Genomic DNA, 26,214 nt, shown 5'->3' with positions numbered 1-26,214 from the left:
GAAGATGTGGTTGATGAATCTTACTTATCTGATCTCAATTCCTGATCAGAATTTGATCTGGAACTGAGATCAGCTTAATGAAAATTACCCAAAATGTCTTCCATTCCCTGAATATCAACTCCACAATTTACTGGGAAAGTAGTATAGTTGTGAGATATGCCCTAAAGAAATCTATCTAACATAGTTACCTGGATATAATGTATGCAATCACACCCGCTTATGATGTGTCACCACATAGAATCCTTCAGCATCTTTGTTGAAGATCTCCAAGACCACAGGTCAAACCAGTGGTTTACATCATCCCTCTTATTGGTGCACTAATCCTCCCTTGGATGTGATAGGGAGAAAGGCCCCATGGATCCCTAAAAAATACTTAGCTTGAAGCAAACTAACCATGCCAACCAGCGGCTGGTGGATGCATGCATTCCTCCAGTCTAGCATGGATGACCGTGTGTGGCCTAGGTTCTAGAAGTGAGATTTTTAAATCTCATGCTACACATACACCAATTCAGAGGGCTATTTATCAGCAAAATCCTTATTCCATAAGATTATTGCCTTTAATGGACTGGGATTTTCTCTCTATCCAATGTCATTTACTTAAATGCCCAGTACAAATTCTTCTCAAAATACCAGATATTTACTGTGTGTGTGTGTGTGTGTATAAAATTCAGAAGACTGGGTTTCAAATCTATAATTTCTCTAATGAGATTTTTTCCTTTTTAAAAACCATGAACTTAACTTCAGTCTTTTGTATTTATTTCTGAAAGCAATACCAATTCATGATGGCAGGTTTTGAAATGCCAAAATTAATCAAACCTATTGGATGTAATGGTTTTTATGCAATGTTCCTCTCTACACTACCCTGGCAGCTTTTCCACAAATAATAGGGAGATAAAACTGCATCAGTTAACATGATACACAGGGTTTGATCCAGGCTAAATTAGTCACATTTAGTCAATTTGAAATCAGTGAGATGAATTGGTAACAATAACATGTCAAGCCTCATTGATTTCAGTCAGACTAAAGCATCACTAAATTACTCTGGATCCAACCCACCAAATATATCATAGAATGTGAGCAGACGTGTAAGAATTTGTGGTTTTTGAATAAAAAGTTGGGAATATAAAGGCCTAGCAGAAAACAGATGACATTTGGCTCCCATTATTCCACCTCGAAAGAGTTGCCCTGTAGATCTCTGTGAAGTGGCAAGTATCCCAGTGCCATGGAAAGTTTAACTCAACTTTGACAAATCAGGAGTCCTAAACTTGGACTACTTCTCCAACTTCCTAGGACACAAACCTGCTCTTTGTGCATTTACTTCACATAGCTCTCATCGGTTTTCCTACTATACAGTTTTTATTCATGCCAGGCTGGTTATGGGGGAAAGAAAATGATGAAACAGTCAGAAAGTCCTCAAAGTTGTTCCAAATTTAAAGAAACAAGCAAAAACAAAATATCCAGAACAACAGAGCAAAAGCAATCCTTAAAAAAAAAAACTTCAAATAAAAAGGGAGGGGGAAAGAAGGGAGAGAATAAAAGAAGAAGAGATTAAAAAAACTGGAAGAGACAAATGAATGTTAAGAGCAGGCACATTCATGGACAGATGCCAGCTACTTACGTTCACCTCGGTGATTGCTATATCAACAATGCTACCCACAACAATCAAGGCGTCAAATGTATTCCATGCATCACAGAAATAGTGCTGCATGTGGCAGAGAAGCCGAGGAAAAAGAGAAAGAAACAAAGAGAAAAGAAAGGGAGAGAGAGAGATATAAAAATAAACAAACAAAATAAATAAACAAAGCATGAAAGAGGGAGAGAAGAGAAAAAAATAAGAAAAGAAAGAGGTTACGTGGGCATATTAAAGAGTCTCTTACCACTCTACAGTATTGGCTGCTCATACCTCTGTAACATGATGGAGGGTATCAACAAAAGCCTGGTTAGTTAGAACGTTTCACTCAAACATGTCTGAATTTTTTTGGAGGGAAAAAAAGCACACGTACCCCAAGCTTTGTGTGCTTTCACCGGTCACAGCTGTGACAAGTGAAAAAGAAGGAGGTATGCAACCCCCCTCCTTTTTTTCCCCCTGGGAGAAGGACGACGGCAAGTTCAATAAAAGCATGACTAGAGGGAAGAAAACATAAACCAGAAATAATAAAAAAGAAGGAAACAGGAGGAGGAAGTAGAGGAGGATTTGGTGGCATCCTAGGGAGGGTAGAGTAATACTCACATTAGTTTCACTGAGAATGACGTCTATTATGCTGCCAATTACGATGAGGAAGTCAAAAACATTCCAAGGATCACTAAAGTAACCCTACATAAGGAAGGGGCAGGCAGGATGGGGATTAAAAAGGAATGTTAGACAGACAAAAAAACAGTTCAAAAATCGGCATTAGAATTACTGCCCTGGTGTCCTCAAGTGGTTATAGAAGAGTAGCTAGAGAATAAGTTTTCTTACACAACCACACATGTTGGCATTACTCAAATAAGCAATCCCATTGAAATCAAAGGTATTGAGTGTTTATGTAAGGACTACCTGCATGTGTGTTTGTTGTAGGATGAATAGTTCTTGGGTTCTGAATTGCATGAAGTAGCCCTTCCCTCTAGTTCTGCTGCATCTTCCCTTGTTCTGCCATTTCCCCCCCTTCAGACTTCATTATGAATTCATTTTTACACACAGCCAACAGGTCTGTACAGTATTTAAAGTTTCAGTGGAACATGGTAGAACTAAGACAAGAGCAGATGTAGCTTAGCAACATGAAAAGAGAGACATGCCTTGGTTCTTTTTAAACCAGGTGCTGCATTCTGGTGAGACTAAGATTTATCTACATTTAGACACTATAGTGTGGGACCTGCTTACTCTCTGAAGAGATGCCACCTGGATGAAGTTTGAATGGGAAGGAACTACATGTGATACTTTCATACACATATTCTTGTACACTTATTGCACTATGGGGGAAATGGCTCCCACATAGTAGCTAACATACAAGAAAACTTTTTAGTGAAACATTTCTAATTTTGACCCTTCCTTATTCTGTGCCCTCCACTGACTTTCACTGCCATGAAATAGGGCAGCATTCATAGCAGACACATATGCTCCCACAGCTATATGCATATAGCTCTAAAATAATCCATTCAGCATGTAGAACCTGAGTGGTAGTATTCCTTATTTTAAGATTAGGAGCTTAGCAATGGAGGCCAAGGTTAGTTAACAGCTGATAAGCATCAGGATCACATTAGGGTAAAAGAGAATACATAAGACAGATATGGTTGACACAAATCATCCATCTCCTAGAGATAGAGCAGGCTGGACTGGATAAAGAGCCAAGGTAATTATGCAAAAATAGCATAATTGCCAACTGCTGATAGGCCTTCAAAAGCCCTATCCAGCTCTTGTTTCTCCCCCGAACAGCTATCATCATTCAACCAAATATGTTACATAATGAATGTGTATTTTAACCTATCTATTACTCTACTGAGTGATCCTCACTCTTCTTGTGGCAATTTATAAATAAGTTGGTTAAAGCTGCGTTGTAAATTTAAGATTGTGTCCCTTCTGTGTCCTGAGAGTTGGTTTGCCTCCTTTCAAAAAAATCAAAAACATGGTAATTGATTGCAAATTATTTCCCAAGACTTTTGCAGGGCATGCAAAAATCCTTCCCTTACTTATCTGTTCCACAATGATATTTAGACTTTTTTATAGTCTTAATAAATCTAACCTCCGGTTGTTTATATCTGTTTGTGCTAATCTGGCTTCCATGTTTCTCCAGCTGTGGGGTGTTTTCAAAGAGATTGAACCTAAGTGGCACAGTGGTTACTATTCTTAGCACTGGGAAGATCAGGTCATGAGTAAAATGTGAAGCTGAGTTCCCAGGAAACTTAAAAGAAAGGAGGGGAAAGGGTTGAGGAATAGCAATAGATTCTACCACTGGCAATAACCAGACCAGGTTTGGGAATCTTAAGAGAAAAGTGGATAAGACCCATTTCTGGGCCAAACAATGACCAAGGATTCCCTTCTGTAGTGCACTCCAGCTACAGATCTTGAGACTGAAAATCTTTCTATCTGATTTATATGTCAAAATATTGGGATGTGCTGGTTGGGTGTCTTGTGGCGGGGGGGAAAGGAAGAGGATGTGGAGTTAGAACAACATAAATACATTTTTGAAGTACACAAGGGAAATTCCATGCACACTATGGAACACAGGCTTATTTGACAACTGGATGCTTAAAACATGGAGGGGGAACTTTCTACGTTATCCCATTAGCAGAGAGCCTAGTACATTTAGAAAGGAAGAAAGAGTACAGGAAGTCAAAACTGGGTGATATCAGTCAATACCGGCCCCACAAGATTCACAGTGAAACATTAAAATGAGTGTTATGGTGGTCTCCAGCGTTTCTAGGAACAAAATGGACCTGGAATAAATCTGTAATTAAAGATTGACACCACAGAGAAGGAGGAAAATAGTAGATTAAAATGAAAAGGCACAAGTAGTTTGAGTAATAACATGGTCATACCTTGGATGCATACATAGGTTAGTAAAAATATGTTCACGATGACCTCTGAACTGACAAGAATTTGAAATTTCAATAGAGCAAGCTAGAAACAAGTCAACTCATTCATAGGACCTTTCTGTTTTGACTAAGCAGACACACATGTCTGTATTCATTTTTAGTATTTCTGGGATCTATCAAATGTATTTAAGGGCCAAATAAGGCACCTTATTCTTAAATCTGTAATTTTAAAAAAACCAAATAGCTGGGATTTGGGGAGAGCCAGATCAGGCCCATGGGTGGGAATTAAGCCTTTGCCCCGGCCACTGTCCCAATCAGCCATCCTCCACTGATTATCTCTCCACACCTGCTATTCACAGTTGCAGGAAAGTTGCTATTGGCATCAAATAAATAAATAGGAGATTTTATCCCACTATGAAGTATAGGCATGGAGAGGGGCTGAGGATAAGGACTGCTGTGGGGTAAAGGGTTAAAAACTGTTTCCCACCCCACTATGGTCCAGATATGGCTTGGCGCTCCCAGACGTTCCTGCTTTTGTTTTGTTTTGAAAAAATAGCCGAATAAGAGCAAAACACATGGCAAATGCCACCTCAAATTTGGTCCTCAGGCTGTGTACAAACTTAATTTTTTCATAACCTCAGAAATGATACTGTAGAGTGGCCATAGCTAATAGCTTATACATTCATCTTTTGTATCCCATCACAGACTCTTGTAGAACCAGTTTTGTAGCACAAAGGTGTACCCTGGAAACCCAAAGCAAGCCAGAATGAGTCAAAAGCACTGGCGACATGCTATGCCGCGCACGAAAGCTCAGAATTTGTTAAGCCATTCAAAATGTATATGAAAGAGAAGGATCATTGCCACGTGTACTAAAAGCAGTAATAATAATGTTTATCAATTTCAACAGTACACAGATTTGTAAGGAATCAGAAGAAGCATTTGCTTATAAGGAAAAGAAGGGAATGGGATTCATTCTGCTGCACAGAGAGCAAGACTCTTCCCCCTTCTTTATTATATGTGTACATTTATCAAGCTATTGAAACTGCTTAGATGTTTTATTACAATCAAATGGTATTTTTTTTGTTAAATAAAAATAAAATACTGATGCCTGGTGAGAGCTACAACACTGTGATGGTAAAGTTGCTTCTGTTGCTCCATAGAAATAATTTTACTTAGATAAATGAAGTGCAAAAAGATCAGAAAGTAGGGTTTTAAAAACTGGTTTTGGTATTGTACTTGAAGGTGGAAAGTCCATGTATATTGCTTGCTTGAAGAATCTGTGTGCAACCATGCCATAACAGTTTATCCTTCCAAATCCTTAATAATGGGCAGGGAGATATGCCTTCAACCAAGTTGCACTAACTTTAGAAAAGAACGAATTTCGTAATTCAAAGTCTTTCCATCACATATTCTTCTCATTGCCAACTAGGATTACCAACAAAGCTAGCAATAGCTAGCAATAAGCAGGGTTAGCACCAGAGCTGAATGTTGCCCTCTAGTGCACAATGAAGTCAAAGCACCAAATTCTAGCCTAAGTGAAAGCAATGAACTCACTAGGACTGAAGTTCTATTCTATTAAAATTAATGGGAATTTTGCCATCAGTTGCTACTGGAGTAGGATTGCATCCTAGGATGATGAGAATTGTACTACTGGGAATGTAGATGCTCACTTGAGTGTCTTTGAAACAGAGGGCAGAATATGGTGCACAGAGTAGGAAAATGCATTTTTTCACATACTAGTAACTAGACTGTCTTAGGCATAATTTTTACCCACAGATGGTGCAGAATTGCTTCCTGAACTTTCAACAAGCAACTCTGCTTTCACTGCAGTTACCTAATGGTCCTGAGCTTGTTGAGTTTCAAATCTTTCAACTTTGTGCCTTTGACATCAGTGGTTCACTACCATTGTGAAGCCTATCTTTGGTACATATCACTAGCCAGGAACAGAATGGAAGAATTTCCTCATTTATCTCATTTTATTATAGATGGGATTATGTAACTTTTTTGCAATTCTCTCCAGTTCTCCAGCTTACTATAAACTCATTAAAAAACCCACATATCCTATATAAGGTAAAAGAGGGGCTTAAAATAATATTATTGATTATGTATTCTGTACATGCCAAATAAATGATGTCCTATAATTTCAGACACACCCTACAAATTTACCTCACCTGTACAGATATCCTTCCTCAAAAAGCCAACCTTTTTTTCTTTCTTTTGGCTTATGGAGAGCAAATTGCTGTCAATAGTCACCCTTACATATTGAAAAAGAATTATTCCAATGTCTAGAAATTGTTTGGTATGCCCCCACAGACTTTAAAGCCATATTTATTGTTGTATGAACAGAAAACCTAATCAAGGGGTATTTCAATCTCAGTTTTCAATCTAAGAAGGAGGATGCATTTTCCTACCAGAAAGTTTCTTGTGGGATCTTTTTCTCCCATGAGAGTGAGTTAGGATCTAACCAAGAGTAAACTGATGGCACTGTTTATTTTTTAGAGTGAAAAGTTTAGTGTGTGACAGCAAATCTCTTGCCCAGTGGAAGTCTTTTTGCTTTCATGTCAGAGATATGGTCATGCTATCATTATATTGAAGCTTCCCAGAGTTTATTCATGACTTTCTGGTGGCAATTTCTTTCAGGAACACAATACCCTGAAGGTTTTTAAGGGAGGAGGACAGGAGGTTGAACTGTTTTCTCGTGAAGTATAGCTTTGTCCCACCATTACAGTTTAGTACTTGCTTTTTCCCCATCAAAAGAAAATGAATCACCCCATGATCAGTTAGTTAATGAAAGCATTGATATAAATATGCAGTAGTTGGCTGGTGCGGAATCTCATTTGTGCAAGGAAAGCAGGCTACTCTTAACTGTTCTAAGTGGACCTGCCAATCAGCTTTTGGTTTCCTTGCGTGCTAAGTTCAAGCTAGCAAGAAAGCCATGGTTTGCTTCTACAGTAATGGAACCATTGTGTTCTCTAGAGATCACTGCTTTTACATCCCATGAAACAGCTCAAAATGTGATGTCAGGCAAGCCTTGTTGACAACAGGGGAAATTACCCACTGGAGCCTATATCAAGTTCTAAGAAGAGAGCCCCTTTGGAAAAGTACTAAAGCTCTGTAAGAAAAAGCAATTTTATAACACCAGTATTAACACAAGTGTACTGGCTGCATATATGTTTCCAATCCCAATTCAAGGTGCTGATTTTCATCTATAGAAGCTTATAAAGCTCAGAACCACAATGCCCAACTGCCCACCTCTCCTGCCAAGAATATATCCAAACCTTAGACATGTAATCTGAGGTGTCCCTCTGTGTGCCTCCTCCAAGAAAGACTTAGATGTGGCAAAAAGGGAGAGGGCCTTTTTTGGTTGTGGCCCCCCTGTTATGCAATTCCTTTCTTCATGAGTCCTCCTGGCACCTGAACTGATATTTTTTGGCACCAGGTTAAATGTTTCCATGTCACCTGGCATTTAATGGAATTTGAAAAGGTTTAAAACTTGGTTGTAAGCCTGGATACTCCCCTGTATTAGACTGCTAAACAATTCAATTAGTGACTATCATCATCATCACCACCACCACTAACTATTGTGGCCTCTGCACAGAGACCCAGTAGAACCTTATCTACAAAGGTGTTCATTGATTCAAACTAGACGATGCTCCGTTACCTCAAACCTCAATAGAAATAATTTATTAGCCACAACAATTCATCTAGCTGGGGCTGAAGGGAATTGGAATCTAACAACATTTGGAGGGCCAAAAGTTCCTCATTCCTGGGCTAAATAGTTCAGTGATCTGACTCAGTATAAAGCAGCTTCATACGTTCATGCATATTCAAGAAAGAAGACTGTGTCCAGTCAGAGTACCCAAAGCAGGTAAACTCATCTCTGTGGGGGGCAGGGAGGCCATGTATAACTGGATGTAACCAGACAAGAAATTTATATCACAAGACTAATTCAGATCTGCATTTTCTGTGTATGCATTTGGCAAGTTAGCTTCCACACATTCCCAATTTTTCAGTCATGTATATTTATTGCTATTCTGCTGCTTGCTGTTCACATCAGTGGGTATAGTTTCATGTAATAGAGGATTTTTCTGTCCCTCCTCTTAAGGATACCACAGTCGTTTTCCATTCTGGGTATGCATAAAGGTATTTCAGTATTTGTGCACGTTCAATTCCTATGATGCATACAAGAGTGCAGTAACAAGCATTACCAGCTTTGGTTAATGTTTCATAATGGGAAAAATGGAAGCTTGTGCTTTTTGAGAGGGACAATACCCAATTCCATGTCTTTTGCTTTTTAATTTTTAATAATGAAGTATTGTACAAGAGTGATTGAGCTCGTACAAGAGTAATAAAAATGTATTATGCAAAACCATTGTATTTTTATTACTATTTTTAAGAAGCCTAATTTATTAGGCTACATCCTCTGAAGTAAACTCACACATGTACTGTGGGGAGATCTTCAGAAAATAGCTGCACCTAACCAGTTTTTTAAATTAAAATAATAGTAATAAAAAAGCAAAACAATAATTGAATACAACAAAATGGTGCATAATACATGCTTTTACATATTCAAAACATCAATGGGAGATATACTTTTGATATCTAAATACAGACAAGTGACTAAAATAGCAATGAGAATTGAAATGCTACGATATTGAATCTTCCCAGAAATACATCTGAGATTCTGGAGGTATTTAATTGCTACCTTGTCTAATAATATTATAAAAGGTCCCGCACATTGCTGTAAAATTATCACATCTCACAACTTCTGTACACACTCTCCTTTGCTTCATAAGCTTCTCAGCTACTGCAATTACCCACACTTTTGCCCACCAGCCCTGCATTGTGGTGACATTCAATCACATACCAGCAAATCCAGGTTCCACAATTAGAGCTCCAAATCAGCTCTAATTGTACAACCTGAATTCGTTGGTCTGTGATTGAATGCCACCTAAAAATAGTGACAGTCTGGAGATGCTCAGTGTAACTTTACATGACCTTGAATGGGAGGGGGAAATTTAAAAATATCCACCTGCAAATTAACAACCACTCCACCCACATCACCATTACAAAGCATAAGATACCATGTGGTCAGCACCCAATCACAGCAAATCGCAACTGGGATGTAAACCCCACACATGGAGACCATAAGACAGATACTCAGATATGCTAAATCTCTCTGGCACCAGGTCATGCATACCTAGAGCTCACAAGAGTGAACTCTGGTGATGGGAAACTATGTGAAAGGGTACTTGCACACAACTGAATACTTTGCACAAAACAGCCTGACTTCCTACAAAGAGGGGAATATGAGTGTATTTCTAACACTTCCTCTGCCTAGAACCCTAACAGATATCTTGCCCTGGGGCTCTAGATTAGATGGTATTCTCATTCGTGTGTCCATTTGTATTTTCTCACAGAGTCCTTGTGTAAACTTGGCTCATTTTCATCTACAGCTCATGAAACACATCTCAGTTGAGCCCACTCTTGCATTTTGCAAAAATGGCATAACTGACTTCAATTCTCCAGGCTGTGTTGTGAGAACTTATTGTGCAATAGACTATGTGCAGTTCTGCTACTGTTAATCATTGCCCACTATCACCTAGAATCCATTTGTGTGCCCCCAGGGGTATTGTAATTTGTTTTTCTAGTGATGTCTTTGTTCGCATCTTCGTGCAATACCAACAGAACAACAGTTTTGTCTCTTTTAAATCACAACTGTAAATGGTTTTCTTTCTTTCTTTCATAATTTGGTCTCTATGTAAACAATATAATGGTGAAGAGGAGTGGGGTACAGAGTTGGCTACATTTTTCTGTGATACTTGTGATAGTGTGTTTTTTTTAAAAAAAGTGTGGTAAGGGTGGGATCCTAATTTAACTTACTTAAGAGTAAACACTATTTATTTAAATGGTACTTAAGTGTTGAATAGACATGGTTAGAAATAGATTTCTGCTTAATTTGGCAATGTACATAATTTGTATTATTTTTAATTATCATCTATTAGCAAGAGCAATGACACTGCCATGGCAATAGCATCTTGTACTGCACAGCAAACTGTGTGCCTGTGTGTATGGTTGCTAACAACAAAAACAAAAGAGCTGCTCAGAAAGTACCATTAAGCATTACTACCTCCCACGATTTCACATACAATGATGGTAGGATACAGGATTAGAAACATAACAATGAATGTTAATGGCTACTGTCATCTTCTCAATTAAGCAGTTCTAGGGACTATACCTTTTTGCAGCACAACAGATCTGTTATCAAAATGAGTTGCAGTTATAATGGCCTGGTTCAGTAAGTTGCCAGGCAGTTCATTTTTTCATGACTGAAGAAATTTGGTCTGCTAAATATTGCTAACACTCACATGAAACCTGATCAGCTGGCAAGCAAGCAAATAGGCCTCAGCTAGAGTGCAAGCTTGATTATTGCAAAAATCATCACAATTCCTACTTCAGACACAAATACTCCATTCCAAATTCCACTCCAGCTGGGGTTACTAAGACAGTATGGCCCACAGAGGTAAGTAAGGGGAGGGGGGCCTGTACTGTAATGACTAACTACTGCAACTGTCTCCCATGTGCGTTTACACTTTTTGTAATTGGTTGTATACTGCTTAGAAGCTACTTTGGCAATTAGGTGGAATATAAATTAATGAATAATAATGAACAGCAGCAGTTGTGAAGAATGATGAATAATACTGAGCTATTTGTAATTGGGCTGCTGTTAGCAAGAATCTAATTATTTGCTATGGAGCCCACACATGGCTTCCAGATACACTGGAAAAGGGGCCAGTGTTGGATCCATTGCCACCAATTGTTCTACTATGGCTGATACTCTGTGAAATATCCTTTGCCAAATAGGTTCTACTTAGCTAATTGCAGCTTCTGGAAGCTGCTTGGTGTCCATTGCTGTTGATGCCCAGTAACATTCCACAGGATTTGTCTATTTGGGTCTGGCAGGCACATTTTTCAGGATGTGTTGATAGCATATGATTCCATACAATTCTCTTTGGTGGAAATGAAGAGGTTCTATTTGTTTTGCCATTCTACCATGAGTTTGTCTTTGATAACAGCTCAGAGACCAGCCCACACTATAAATAATCCAAGGGGGAAGGGCAGTTATAGAGAGCATGATCATGGTGAGAATTTGTATGCATTACAGAAAGAGCAAACAGCTCAGATACTGCAGGTTATAAAAAAGATTTGATTGGACACTTTTGCTTACCCATGTGGAACTTTTTGCTTATCTAATTACTCTTTAAAATATTGATGTAAGCTTGTGTGTTACACAAAATTCTTATTCACACACTCAGATAAAAATTAAAATAGATATTCCAGTATAATACTGATGGTTAGCAGTTTTTGAAAACTATAAGGAGTTATCAGCTGTTTATCTTCTACCTTAGAAATCTTGCCTAAGAGTCAAATAGCAGGTCAATCTTTTTGAGGTGTTGCAGATGCACTGCTCTGTTCAACATCTGCATATGCTGTAAAATGTAATTTAAGTAGTGTGTACTTGACTCTCTTGTAGAAAGATCTGTGGAAGGGCTGGGGTTTTAAGATTGAGATAAGTACTTAGTATTTGTTATTCATGAAGATCAGAGAGGGAGATACTTACACTGAAAAGGATCATGTTCTTGGGTCCCTGCCAGACAAGGGGCAAATATCTCATTGTATGTTGGAGACATATATGTTAGAGATCTTATGGCAGGAAATGGAAAAGGGATAATAGAATCAGGGTGTCATCTCTTTTTCTTGTAACTCAACAGCTTTAGTAACATGACATTGTCTTGTATAGTGGCTTAAGTGTGTAGTTGCTTTAGAGATTTTGAAGAGAAGCAGAGGTTGGGGTTTTGCTTTGTTACAGTGTGACAGCCTATCTCGAGCAGTGAGGATTCTGTTCATAAAAGTTGGAAGGGACCCTGAGGGTCATCTAGTCCAACACCCTGCCATGCAGGAATCTCAACTAAAGCATCCATGACAGATGGCCATCCAACCTCTGCTTAAAAACCTCCAAGGAAGTAAAGTCCACCACCTTCTGGGGGAGTTTGTTCCACTATTGAACAGCTCTTACCATCAGAAAGTTCTTCCTGATGTTTAGTTGTTAGTTGTTAGCTTATTCATCCCATGTCCAGAACAGAAATCAATCCAGCTAATACAGTCAGTATTTGCCGTTGTTTTCACTCCACAAAAGGTACATAGTTGACAATATTTTTTCCATTTCTATTGTGTTTCCTTTGCATTTAAAGGAATGCCCTTTGCGCTGAAATAAATGGTATGGAATAACATAATAATGTATGTATGTATGTATGCATGTATGTATTTATGTAAGATTCTGCCACAGTAGATAGTGAGACAGATAATGCTGTGTCTGTCAGAAGCTGACTGTAGTGAAAAAGAAAAACAGTGCTGCATGCAACAAACATGGGCTGGAATGGGATTCAAATGCCTTCTTACATCCCCATCAGAAGGCACCTTACAAATCATGAAACAATAAACACTGAAACATCTGAATAAACTAAAACTAAAACCCTAAACAGAAGCTGCTAAAATGCTAAAAGCAGCTGCTGATAAAACAAGAAGCTGAGTTAAAACACCTAGACAAACATAAGTTATTACCGGCACTATTTAGGCAAAGAGAACACATTTCAAAGCTGGGGTGCCACAACTGAAAACTCCCCATCTCCAGTAACCAACCACCTGGCTCCAGCTGATGTAAGTATCCATAGAGGAAACTCCCCAAACTAGGCTGGTTCATATAGAAACTTGCAATCAATCCTTGAGATATTCTTGTTCCAAGGCTTATAGGTTAGAATCAGTTAACCTCAACTGAAACATATTCAACTGTTTCTCACTGTTTGAGTGCATTTTCATACTGTGGGGATGAGGGTTTTCCTTTGATGAATGAAATACCTTTCCTCTAGGATTATTCATTTTTTGTGCAGCTGCTGTTTCTGCAGGCACAGTTGTGCAGGCACCATCCCACTGGGCTTTTTAAACACTGTGTGAATAATTTTCTATATTAAATAAATAATTAAGCATAATAGCTAGTCTGGTGCTTCCCACACCACCACATTGTGCTAAGTCATATCATTTTTTAAAAAATAATTCATAATGACATTGTTAAAATTTCAAGTTCTAGTCTTGAAATAAATCTGTCACAATGTTGCAGTAACATGCAAATTCCCTGGATACATTTGCTGAGAAAGTAATGGTCCCTGTTCCATGAAGCTCCTGCCCATTTCTTTGCACCAGATTTTCCCTGCCAGATTAATTATCTATCTGCTGTGGAATTGGTTAGCCATGTTGCACAATTTCTTTTCAATAAGGTCAAAAAGTAAAGAAGGGGATGGCACATCTCCCAGAACTAACCCAAGAAAGGTAGCACCATGTGACACATTAAAGCTCATTGATGATAAACTGTGCAGCTGCCTACTGAGCAATCATGCTGAAAAGATTAGATGTCCCTCTCCTCTGCTATATATATATATATATATATATATGGATGGTTTGGAAGCTCTGTCACCATTTCATAGAGTTATAGCATTGGAAGGTTCCCATAGGATCATCTAGTCCAACCCCCTGCAATGCAGGAATCACAGTTAAATAATCCGTGATTTGTATCTCACATCCTTCTCTCACCCTTCTGTCTCATCCTATAACCCCCTCCCTCTGACTATTGTCTACTCTAGTCCCCTTCTTTCGCATCTTCAGGACCATCTTCTCACTCAGCTTCTCAGTCATCAGGTTCTTTGCCTCTGTAACCTCCATAAGAATGGAGGACCAATTTCATCAGTCTGCCTCCTGCAAGCTGATGAATACAAAAGGTTTTATGCAGCCCTAGGGGATTTTTCTGGAGCCTTATCCAGTATCCCTGTTGAGGTCCTGTTCCTTGCCTGTAACAGGGAGATAACCCAGGCTATAGATATGATTGCTCCCAAGAATCTCAGTCAAACTGAAGAGTCCTTTAAGCTTCTTGGTACTCTGTAGAGTTGAGAGAAATTGTAAAACTGGGTCTGTGATAGGGCTTATTCTGTTGTAGTGATGGTAGCAAATAAATTTTACTCCTATGCTACTATTGTATCCACACAATGCTGGCCTGTGGAGTTACTTCAGGTAGTGAAAGGCCTTTTCCATAGGAATCCAATGGATCAGGTAGTGGACTCCTTGAAAACTGGCCCAATACACTTTGTTGCCTGAGGCAAACCAGAAAATGGTGTCCCAGCCCTTGGGAATATTAGTTAGTTAAGGGTGCTGAGTTAGAGCACAGATAGAGAATACAGTATCAGGTTCAGTTATGTATTTAAAAATATATTTAAAAACAGGCACACTCCTCTCAATAGACCCAGGACCTCACACCCAGTTTCTTATCTGCAGTATCCTATGAAATAGTAGGATATTCACTCTTACACAAACTTGGATGTCAGTCTTACAGAGCATGATGAACCATAAGTGTATATGAAAAGTGAAATCCAGCTCCATAACAATCTATAAAAACCTGTTACTGACTGTAATTTAAAATCTACTATTCAAATGCAAATGAAGAGCTTCCTGTTTATCAATTCATAGACAAAACACATTTCTACTGGGGTAGTACAACAAGGCTTCCCAAAATCAGGGATGAAATACTTACAAGTAGAAACCTTTCAAATGCATAGAGACAAAATATATTCTGATTATGGGCCCGACGTATAACCTTATCTGGCCAATACCAGCTATGCAACAAACGTCAGAGTCTAGGGGCTAAGTCACACATTCATTTTGGACCTGGATTAATGAGCATGAGGCAGTAGTTTCCTTCAACATTCATGTGGAAGACTGGTCTTTAAAGAGACCCACACTCAGTAGGACCCCGTGTAAACAAACAAACGTCTTGGAAAAAAAATGTTTTCCAGATGTAGTTATTTTACCATGTTGCAGGCATTCTCAAAAAACCATTTGAAAAATTATATGGGAAATGTCAACTTGTGGGGGCTCTCTGCCTCAAAGACAGTACTGTATGATATGTAGATGTGAAAATACTGAATTACGGCCCAGCTCTAGAGTAAATACTATGAATAATCACTGGAATTTTGTATTCTAAGAGGCATGGCTATTCTATCCCTATGCTTAACACAAGAATGAAAGGCTCCTCCAAGCACAGATTGAGACTCCAGTCCAGACAACAACTGCACAAGTCCATCTCGTGAACATATGATGGAACAGTGGGAGATAATTCCAGGTTTATTACCTCATTCCAAATCCTCCTGTCCTCCCTTTGACCCCATAGGACAATGAACCTGAGAGGCAATAGCTACCTTGGGTTTGAAGGCAATTAATTTCAGAACCATCTCGACGGTGAAGAGACCAGTGAAGAGCATGTTGAGGATGTTCATTGCTTCTTTGAAGATGCAACTCTGACCATAGTGCTGAAAAACAAGTCACCTCATTTTTCATTTTTGAAAAGCATATTGTTTGGATTGTACACATATTCACCTTTGCCTTTCTATCTGTTTTCTAAAGAGGTTCTCATCGCCAATGGTTTGTGATTCCTTTATCTTTTAATTAATTCACAGCACAGAGTATGGTTTTCTATCTACTGCAATATGATGACCTCTTTAGAAGCCTGGAGGTTTTTTTCCTTCTTTCTTGCCTTCATGGTGAGAAAGCCAATGCACTGTCTGAGTGGTACTTCTAGCAACCATGGGCAGAGTATTAATAATAATAATAATAATAATAATAATAATAATAATTTATCCTCAGCCTTTTCTCTTGACAGGGACTCTAGGTGGCTTAAAGAGAAAATTAAGAACAGCTAAAAACATAGAAAAATATAATTAATAAACAATTAAACACTGATAGAATTTGGACTATAAGTATATACATTTAAACTCTATTAAAACCATACCATAATTACAATACAACTCATTTCAAATGTATAAAACACTTTTCATCTCAGTTAACTTTAGAACAACCCATTGTCTCCATACAGTAGGGTAGTATTATTATCATCATATTATAGTGAGAGGGCTGTGGCTGAAAGAATAGTGGTTTGCTGAAAGTTACTTCCTGAGTTTAAACTGGGTAAAATTTGACCTGAGGTTTTTCCAGCCTATATACTGCATCACTCATGGGGAACTTCGTTCTTGATTATTGTTCTCCAGCACTATACTCAACTCTCCACCCTCAAATATCTATATACCACCTTGTTGTCCACAATTATATATCTAGTAGACAACACTATAGTTATGTTTAAAAAACCACATACCTCAGTTATCAGAATATGTGACAACTGCTAATGTCATAGCCAATAAGTGTCATTTCTAATCACATCTCTAATCCATAGCAAGCAACAAGTTAAAACAGCTTTTACAGGAGATTCTAAATATTCCCCATTTCCAGCAAGCTATTCAAGTCAGGGAGAATGTTTTCCTGCACAATGAATATTCCAACCACAGTGCAATTCCTTTTGACTTCAGACCTACCTGCATGGCCAGGCAGATGGTGTTCAGCAGGATGAGGATGAACATCAAATATTCAAAATAGGTGGAATTCACCACATACCACACTTTGTACTGGTACTGGTTTTTTGGGATATATCTCCGAAGGGGGCGGGCCTTCAGGGCATATTCGACACACTGGCGCTGTTAAGAAAGAACAGTGGGTTAGATGATACTTGTGTGACAAAAAAGTTTCTGGACAATTCAACTCAATCTTTTAGATCATAAAATTTCAAAACAGAGGCTCCTGTCCTCTAGGGTAGGTGATAGCAAAAGACCATTGCAAGTTGGTGTTTTTGTAAATATAGCACAACTTAATAATAACAGAGCCTTGTGGTGTCATAGATAATAACATGACACCGTGGCTAAGTTAATTGTGCCAGATGTAACCAATGAGACTGCTACTCAGCATTCCACAAGAAGTTATGATATAATTTTTTGGGGGGGTTGCCATGTGTCCTCTTTTTCCAGGACACGTCCCTTCTTTCAGGGGTAAAATTTGAGACAGATTGCATGTATTTGCTTTGAATGGCTGTCATAGTGTCCTCTTTTTTGCTCTTCAAAACATGGCAACCCTAGATAAATTGTCAGTCTTTAAGGAGTCATAAGATGTACTGTTATTTTTGCTACAACTGACTAATGCTATTCTTCTGGAAATTATCACTGGTGGTAATCAGTTTCTCACACTAAAAAAATCAAGCTGTGACAAGAACTTGTATGCATTATATGTAAGAATCCAGGAGATACCTCTTTAGGAGTAGGAGGAATTTGGGAGTGCTCTATCCACACTTTTAAACACCAGCTGCCACTATCCATAGGTTACATCATATAAATTTTGACAAACAAATACGAAAAACCAGTGGGTTGTATTTAACTCAAAATGGGACAAAAGGGGAGGAGGTGGTAAAAAAAGAAAGAAAAACAAAATATTTCCAAGATAGGTCAGATAAAATCACAGTCTGCTGATAGATCTGATTGATCAAAAGGCTTTAAAATGCAAATTGGAAAATACTCTGTGTGGCACCCCCTCTCCAATCTCGCTGTAGCCTCCCCAAGGATGGGGCAGGGGAGAAGCAATAAGGGACAGTTTGCCAGTTTTTATCTCTTGGTCTTGCCAGTAAGAAAGTATATCAATTGTGCACTAAAACAGTATTTATCAAAGTTTTATCAAAATAGCAGTCCACTTCAATACAAAAAATAAAAAGAGAAAACTTAAAATAAAGCAAACTCCATCCTCCATTATATCGGGGACGGGTGGAATTAACTTACAAAAAGGTCCAATTAGCAGGGAAAGTTTAAAAGTAACTTTAAGATTTATAGAAAAGCTCCAAGCAAATTATGTCTTAGCACAGCTGGGGAAGACTTCCTTTTTCCATCCCGTCTCACACCGAATATTTTCCAAATCAATCCAAATCGTTCAAAATTTAAATCTTCGGTTTAAATTTCGGCTTTTTATGTTCTGAAAAGCCTGCCGCTAAATCCACTTCCCGGAGCCAGAGGCTTCACTTTGTGGAGATAGTGATGGATCCCAGCACTTGCACCTCAATCCTGTCTTTCTTCTCCACTCTTTACAGAGTGATCCAGGAGACAGGAGAGATCGCCCAGAGCGCAGCCAGATCCCATGCACCCAAAACAAATCCTTTCGGGGGTTTTGAGGTCCACAGCGCCTTTGTGTGACCTCTATCCCCCCACAAAGCTCATATCTTCCCCAGAGGGCTAGATCTGCACTCCGTAGTAGTCAGCGGCAAACCAGGAAGATGACAATTAATTTCAATGGGTCTCCTCTAAGTACAGTAGTACCTCGGGTTACATACGCTTCGGGTTACAGACTCCACTAACCCAGAAAGAGTACCTCGGGTTAAGAACTTTGCTTCAGAATGAGAACAGAAATCGTGCTCCTGTGGCGCAGCAGCAGCAGGAGGCCCCATTAGCTAAAGTGGTGCTTCAGGTTAAGAACAGTTTCAGGTTAAGAACGGACCTCTGGAACGAATTAAGTGCTTAACCCGAGGTACCACTGTAACAGGTAGTTGACTACAACCCAGTATGTGACTACAATAAGTTGGTGGTGGCTCAAATATGTTTGCATTTGGGACCTGCAACAAGATGATGCATTGTATATTCACATTCTAACAGGAATATTTCTATACAGCATTCCAGCCAGTCAGCCAGCCATACTCCAGGATACTCCATTCCACTCTTTATTAGCTTTATTATACACCTGCAATCCTCAGGGTTCCTCCACCATGCTCTTGTTTCTCAGTGGCTCTGTTTTGACTCGAATCCTGTTGGCACTCATCAGCTGAGTTTGTTATAAGAATATATTTTCATAAACACACTAGTGAGCTACAAAAATGCTGTTTTCTCCCAAGAAGACAGCCAATGAAAGAAGGCTGAAGTGCAACATGGAATCTCTTGGATCTCTAAGTTGCAGAATGCAGGTGGTGTAGAATGCAGCTGATAGGCTGGTAAGTGGGGCAACCTGATGGGACCATGTGTCACCAGTCCTCAAAGCTACACTGGTTGCCACTTAGCTACTATGCCCAACTCAAGGTATTAGCATATAAATCCCTAAATGACTTAGGACCCAAGTACCTTAAGGACCATATCAGACCCTATAAATGGCAACTGAAAGGGTTTCCATATTTCAAAAAGTGAAAATCTGGACACAAAAGTTGTTGAGAGAGTTTTGAGCTATTTTAAAGGATATCTATACTTCTGACATGGGTTGCCATACGTCCAGATTTTCCCGGACATTTAAGCAATTTCCGCCTGAGTTGGTCAAATCCAAGGGTCAAATCCTGGCTATGTCTGGAAAATTATGGATGTAGGGCAACCCTAGGAACTGAGGCCTTGTTGGAGATGCTGCCACTGAAGGTGAGGGCTGCCTGGTTGGTGTTGATTCATCATAGATATTGACCCATAACAGGACCTTTTTACTGGCCATTTCCCATTTGTGGAATGCCCTCCCTAGTGAGATGAGTCTGTTTCGTCATTACTGACTTTCAGGAAAATTTCAAAAACATGTGTTAACTGCCCTGATCTTCCTTTGGGAGGAAGGGCAGGGTATAAAATCAAATATATCTCTTCACCTTCCAACCAAAATTTCCCACAAGGAACTTTCTTTCCTCAGTGAACAGAACCATCAACTTGTTTAAAGATATGTGGCATCAGAATTAGGCTTGTACATTAGCTTCTATCAAAAACATTACTTTACCTATTAGAAGAATTTTACCTCCTAAAGGAATGTATTTTATTTCTTTGGCCACACCATGGAGAACTTATATTACCTGGTTCTTGTCCAGCTCACAGTTCTTGTACTCCTGCTCTCCTTGCTCCTGAAAAGTGACGATGACGAAACCAACGAAGATGTTCATCATGAAGAAAGCGATGATGATGATGTAGATAATGAAGAAAATAGAGATCTCCACCCTGTGGTTATAAATGGGCCCCACATCTTCCATATGGGAATCAATGGATCGGTACAGCAGTCTAAAAAAAGGAGAGAACCCAAGACAGACACTAAGGGCACTTCCAGGAGCCCCTAGCTGCAGGGATTGGGTACACTGATCTGAGGAGTGCTTCTGTCCACACTAGACTCTGCAAATCACAAGGCTGACAGCAACGAGTATAGGAGTACCTTGAACTGTACAGTCTGTGTCACCAGTTTCAGACAACAAGTACGGAAGCATCCCAAGATAAAAGAATGATCCCTGCTGTCATCCAGGATACTTCCTGAGCTGCTAGAAGCATGCATAAGAAGGCAATATCTGAACATGGCATTAGAAAGTTTCCAGGTTTTGGCATATTGAACCTGTCTTGTGAATGCTTCATTAAGTGTCAAAAATGAAAGTCATAATCTCTTGTAGAGCTTTTGAAAAAGGGGGTTGAACTAAGACGATATAATTTGTTCATGCTGATGCATTCTCAAGGCTCCTTTTGAGTCCACCAAATAAAAATGGTTTTATGAATTAGCCTTATGTACTCACTCTGGCCAGCCTTCAAATGTTGAAACAGTGAAGAGGGCCATCATGGCAGTGAGGACATTGTCAAAATCAAATTTGCTGTTCTCCCAACTTCGAGCCTGGATAATTGGTTGAGACACTTCTCCATCCTTGTAGGTGATAAAATTGCCCCTGTCAGGAGAAGGAAGGAAAAGGGAGAAACAAATATACAGAAATGAGTTTTTTGCATTAGGTCCAGTTAATATGGAATGCTGATCAGAGATGATGCGCTTACCTGCACTCTGCTTCTGTTTGCTTGGAGCTATCAGTGCAACTATATAGTTTGCCCTGGATGGGGATAAAAACAGAAAAATCACCATTAATTACTGATCACTGATTTTTAGTGTCACATGAAAAAATAATTGCTTTGTGTTTTCTTTATCTATTAGCATTTTAAATGTTAAATATATGTAGCTATTGCCCTGCCCACCACATTGTTTGGACCAAGGCCATATCTCTTTCCTTATATTGATTTCCTTGCATTTGATTTTTGAACTAAGTCACAGAGCCTGTATGTGGGACATCACAACACAGATGGGTTAGAGTAGAGTCTAGTTAAGTTGGCGGTGGTAGTAGTTGTTGGCACCAGTCTGTCTCAGAAGACAATGAAAGGGTGTGCCTTTAGGGGTAAAGTCAAAATGAGAATTACAAGTGCCTGCTGTGGCTGTAGAGACCAATATGGGAGAGACAGGTTTTATTACAGGTGGGACAGAAGGAGGTATCCAGTTTTTCTGCTACAGGTACACCATGGTGTTTCTACTCTCTGCACTCCTCCCAGTGGTCATTCCTTATCTGGTCACTGCTGTGGATACACAACCTGACTGTCTGTCTCCAGGTACTGTGATCATCTACAAGTGTTTCCCATACGGCAAGGTTATTGTTGCCAGGATTCCTGTTACGTTTGCAGACACCTTCGTAACACAGACTTAGTCTGCCAACAGTCCTAGTACCGGAAGCCAGCTCCCCATAGAGCATGTGCTTGGGGATGCTGCAATCTTCCATTCTGTGTACATGACCAAACCAGTGTAGCTGTCACTGAAGACGTTAAGTGTGAATATGCTGGAATGTGGATTTGATAGAGCACTTTTTTGTTTGAGATTTTGACCTGTCATGTTGTGCCAAAATCTTTCTGACACAGTGCATTTTGAAGGCACTGAGGCATCACTCTTGGTGGGTATAAGTTGCCAGTGACTCACTTTCATAAAGCAGCAGGCTCAACATTTAAGCCTGGTAGACCTTCATCTTAGGTATTGGTCATTAGCATCACATTGTGAGTCGAGGACCTGCCACCCACATAGGATTATAATAAGTCACAAAGACACATTATTTTAGGTTAATGGGCTAAATTAGGCCACACCTTTATTGGTTACAGCATGTGAGTGGTATTGGCTTTGGATAAAACAGCAATATATGACTCCACCCCGCTCAGCGGGGAGCCATTTCAGGGGTTAACAACCAGTGGGAGGAGCTTGTTGATGCAAATACAACTGGAAGCTTCCCCATGACATCACCGAGGGTCATGTCACCACCAGCAGGATCCACGACCACCGGATTCCTTTAACGGAATACCCAAGAGGAGGGGTAGATGATGGCCATACCCAATCCTCCAACACAGTACACATATTCCAATGCCTAACCACCAATACCAAAAAAGTTGTGGCGAGCTGCTACGAGGTAGGCGAAAAAACCAAGAGGCTGGTGCCAGTTTGCCAAATGGTTAAAAAAGTCAACCAACCGAAGTGCATAGCAAGATCAATACGCAGAGGAAACTGACCTAAAAGGGAGGGAGGGAGGGAGGGAGGGAGGGAGGAACCAACTGGGGTCAGAGCGCTGCTGTGGCTGCTTAAATGCAGCTAAACCCCACCCACCAGCCGAATACGCCTCCCTGCCACTGCAGGAAGCTGCTCCCGCTCACAACTCCTCCCCTCTGGGAGGAGGAGAGGCCTTCTCCCATACCATTATGGAGAGGTAAGCATTTGCTGTAGCTGCCTTGCCAATACACTTGTTCAGCAGTAGTTACTGTAAATTTGAGGGTTTTTTATATTGTTCTTTAAAACAAAAATGTGCCTATATTGAAAACAAACTTGACCTTTCCTTTGCATCTTTAAGAAATCAACTTTTTAAAATGGTTGAGCTCATGCTCCCATCACGGATCAACAGATACTATAGAAATACATTGTTTACACTGACTTAATTTTTTGCATTTACTAATTGGTCAAGGAATATATTCTTTAGGTTTGTTTTATTCCCAAACTTGAAGATGGCATAAGACTCAATATATTTTATTCCAAAAGCAAATCATTCTAAATTATGTGGTGCACCTCCTGTTTCAGAGACCCTTCCCTGAATTCATAACTTTTAGACATCCTTTGTTAAGGGGAAAAGTGGGCCACATCTATCTACCATATTACATGCTCTCCCTACTGCCTCTATTTGTTCAGTAAAGGTCTGAAGGAATATCCTATGAAGTGGAGTTGTTGCAGGGGGCACAGTGATAGTGGAGCAAACATGCACATCTCTATTCCCCCTGCCCCCAATATGTTCAAATAATGTACGTAGATGTTTCTGAAAACAATAGGGGCATTTGAAACATGATAAAAATGTTTCCTGGAAAATGGCTGCAAAAAGGAAGGAATCAAAGCTAGGGTTCACCAACCTTTTTGGAACAGTGGGCACATTTTGAATTCTGAGAAAGTCCTGTGAGTGCCAGTCACAAAATGACTGCTGTGAGGGGCATGGCATAACTAAAAATTAAAGAGTGTACAGCAACTGCTTCTACACACACACACACACACACAGTCAGACAACCTCATGCTTGCCATAGGAAGTCACCTATGTCCTTCTGGTCATGTCAATGGAGATCTCATGTTAATTCCACCCCCCTCCACACACAAACTAATGCTGTTGTTCTCCAGTAACAATAGGAATCATTCCTCAGTACCAGGAAAACTAAACAACACATACTGTCTCTCTTGCGTATTCTGACTACACACAGGTCACAGACACATGCATCTCTCCCACACGCTAATACACTTCACATATACACATCCACCTCTCCCTTTCTGCCCAAGTGTATCTTTCCCTCCCTCTCTAACGGATCACACACCACACACACCTCTCTCCCTCTCCCACACCCACACACTGTATACATCTCTCGCAGACCACATAAGCCTACATCTCTCTCCCTGTCCCACATACACAGGCCACACACACCTCTGCCTCACTCTCTGCCCAAGTCCATCTCTTTTAATCGCACACACAGAGAGAGCATACTTGGGCACTCCCTCCTGGCAATCAGAAAAATCCCTGCACAGGTGATGGAAGTGCCCACCATTAAAAAAAAAGAAATACAAAGGGGCCACTAGTCTGGCACCCATGAACCCTGGATTGGCAATCCCGGGTCTAAGATAACAGGAAAGGGAATAATTTGGGCTTGACCCTAATTCTAAATCTTGATCCAAAGATGAACGTCCAGACACTCTACTTTACCAAGTTTAAGGTAACCAGGTAAGTCACTTTAATATTCCTGTGAGGCAATACTGAATATATGCAGAGTACCAGGCTATGCTTCACCTCCGCCCCCTCCCCCAACATCTGCAACTTGTTTTCCAATAACTAATGAGGAAAAAGTGAGAAATAGGTTCCAGGGCATATACCTTGAACAACTGGACTCCAATGCAGGCAAACATGAACTGCAACAGCGTGGTGACAATCACAATGTTCCCTATGGTACGTATGGCTACAAACACGCACTGAACCACATGCTGCAAAGAAAGACAGAAACGAGTGAGTTAAATGGTTGCTTTTTAAATGGTATTAGGATTTGATGTAAATAAATGAATGAATGTAATCTTGTTATATTGCCATCTTCCTATAAGTCCACATGGTATCTCTATGAAATAGAAAAGGAAATCCATGGTCTGTAGACTGTGCACTTGTAAACAAAAAGCAAGTGTCGTTATCCTCGCTATGCCACAATAGGTAGAATTGTCTGTCTTTCCTACAGCTGGATGACACTATGTCTCCAAAGCAGTGGTAGTTGTGGCAAATTGAACCCATGAGCTGCATCAGACCCCTAAGTAGATGGGTGGGTGGGTGTAGGAAGGAGGAACAGTTTTGCCCCATCACAGGATGGGCAAGTCCACACTGGCTGGGATCCTGAGCAGTACACAGGAATACACAAATCCTTTCAATACACAGATTCTCCCCTCTTCTGTCACACTGCTGGACATGCTGCTACTCAAAAGCCAGTTTCCAAGGTTCTGCCATATTCCAGGATCATAAAGAAATGGAACCAGAGTAGAATAGCTCTCACTGAATTCTTTGAGACAAAGTAAGTAGATTGAAATCTTGGAAAGATGTTAAGATGGAGCAAAACCAAACTTTTACCCCAGCAGCTAGTGTTAAACCCACTCTAGTGATGCCCTTAAATATGCCCTCTGCTTTCTGCAATAAAAATGGCAGGCTGTCATTAATGCTTATGAAAAAATGAAAAATACAATGTTGACTTGAGGACAAAATCAGCTTTCACCCACAACGAACCCTTGGTCATTGTCTATGCACAGCAAAGATATGCATTATATTCCACTAAAATCAGGAGAATGGAAAACCAATTTATTCATCTACTTGCTCTAGAGTAGTGATGTAAAGCCACATAAAGCAAGTTAACATCTAATCTTTATATGTCTTCTAACCTTTAATCCTTTGGCTCTGTTGATAGCCCTCAGTGGTCTGAGAACTCGCAAGACTCGTAGTATCTTCACTACGTTGATGGCACTAGACCTGGAAAAGAACAGCAGTAGGAGATCAAGCTTTACAATTCTTGTGGAAATAATCTATGGACTAATAGTGGCCTTTACAACTTGTAATTTATGTCTGTGCAGAATTCAAACCCAGATCTCACTGATCAATGCTACCCCACTATCTGCTACATCATACTACCTTTCTTCTAGGTTGTTCTCTTCAGAGAAATGTTTGCAGAATATATGACTAGCATTAACAAAAGACACAAAACTTTCCCCATAGCATTTCCATTGACTAGCTAGATACTGTCCTAGAGAGACCAAACAATGTGGCAACATGGTATACCTATTTAAATAACCTAAAATACAAGCAATTCAATTTGTGATAGAAGAATTATATGCTTTGGTATACTTATGTTTTTTAATAATTCATAAACCCTGAATGTGACATCTTATTATTAAATACTTTATGGGTCC

General features: G+C 39.7%; 1 protein-coding gene and 1 long non-coding RNA gene across 47 annotated transcripts in view; one reads left to right on the top strand and one right to left on the bottom strand.

Annotated features, from left to right (window-relative positions):
• Positions 1 to 26,214, bottom strand: part of CACNA1C (calcium voltage-gated channel subunit alpha1 C) — a gene marked incomplete at its 5' end in the record, with an annotated part of 496,619 nt that overhangs the window by 61,730 nt on the left and 408,675 nt on the right. For 18 of the 43 annotated variants that reach the window (XR_014502586.1, XR_014502587.1, XM_083401679.1 and 15 more), the window contains 9 exons: positions 1,619 to 1,702; positions 2,231 to 2,314; positions 15,813 to 15,923; positions 16,980 to 17,138; positions 20,282 to 20,483; positions 20,981 to 21,127; positions 21,231 to 21,283; positions 24,652 to 24,759; positions 25,690 to 25,777. Coding sequence is in view for 41 of the 43 variants with exons in the window: in XM_083401679.1 (XP_083257805.1) it covers positions 1,619 to 1,702; positions 2,231 to 2,314; positions 15,813 to 15,923; positions 16,980 to 17,138; positions 20,282 to 20,483; positions 20,981 to 21,127; positions 21,231 to 21,283; positions 24,652 to 24,759; positions 25,690 to 25,777 (1,036 nt within the window). The remainder of the gene's footprint in view (positions 1 to 1,618; positions 1,703 to 2,230; positions 2,315 to 15,812; positions 15,924 to 16,979; positions 17,139 to 20,281; positions 20,484 to 20,980; positions 21,128 to 21,230; positions 21,284 to 24,651; positions 24,760 to 25,689; positions 25,778 to 26,214) is intronic. The other 25 variants (XM_083401708.1, XM_083401673.1, XM_083401672.1 and 22 more) reach the window with 4 other exon arrangements.
• LOC310659268 overlaps positions 1 to 26,214 on the top strand; it is a 139,048-nt gene that overhangs the window by 75,390 nt on the left and 37,444 nt on the right. For 2 of the 4 annotated variants that reach the window (XR_014502689.1, XR_014502690.1), the window contains one exon: positions 20,297 to 20,422. The exons of 1 other annotated variant lie outside the window; for it this stretch is intronic. This is a non-coding gene — a long non-coding RNA (uncharacterized lncRNA). Of the gene's footprint in view, positions 1 to 20,296; positions 20,423 to 26,214 lie in introns of those variants that run through there. One more of the 4 variants, XR_014502691.1, reaches the window with a different exon arrangement.

The sequence above is a fragment of the Podarcis tiliguerta genome (genome assembly GCF_965153285.1).
Source record: "Podarcis tiliguerta genome assembly, chromosome: 10".
Taxonomy (NCBI): Eukaryota; Metazoa; Chordata; class Lepidosauria; order Squamata; family Lacertidae; genus Podarcis; species Podarcis tiliguerta.
The sequence above is the reverse complement of the archived record's forward strand: the minus strand, read 5'-3'. Positions and strand labels throughout refer to the sequence as shown.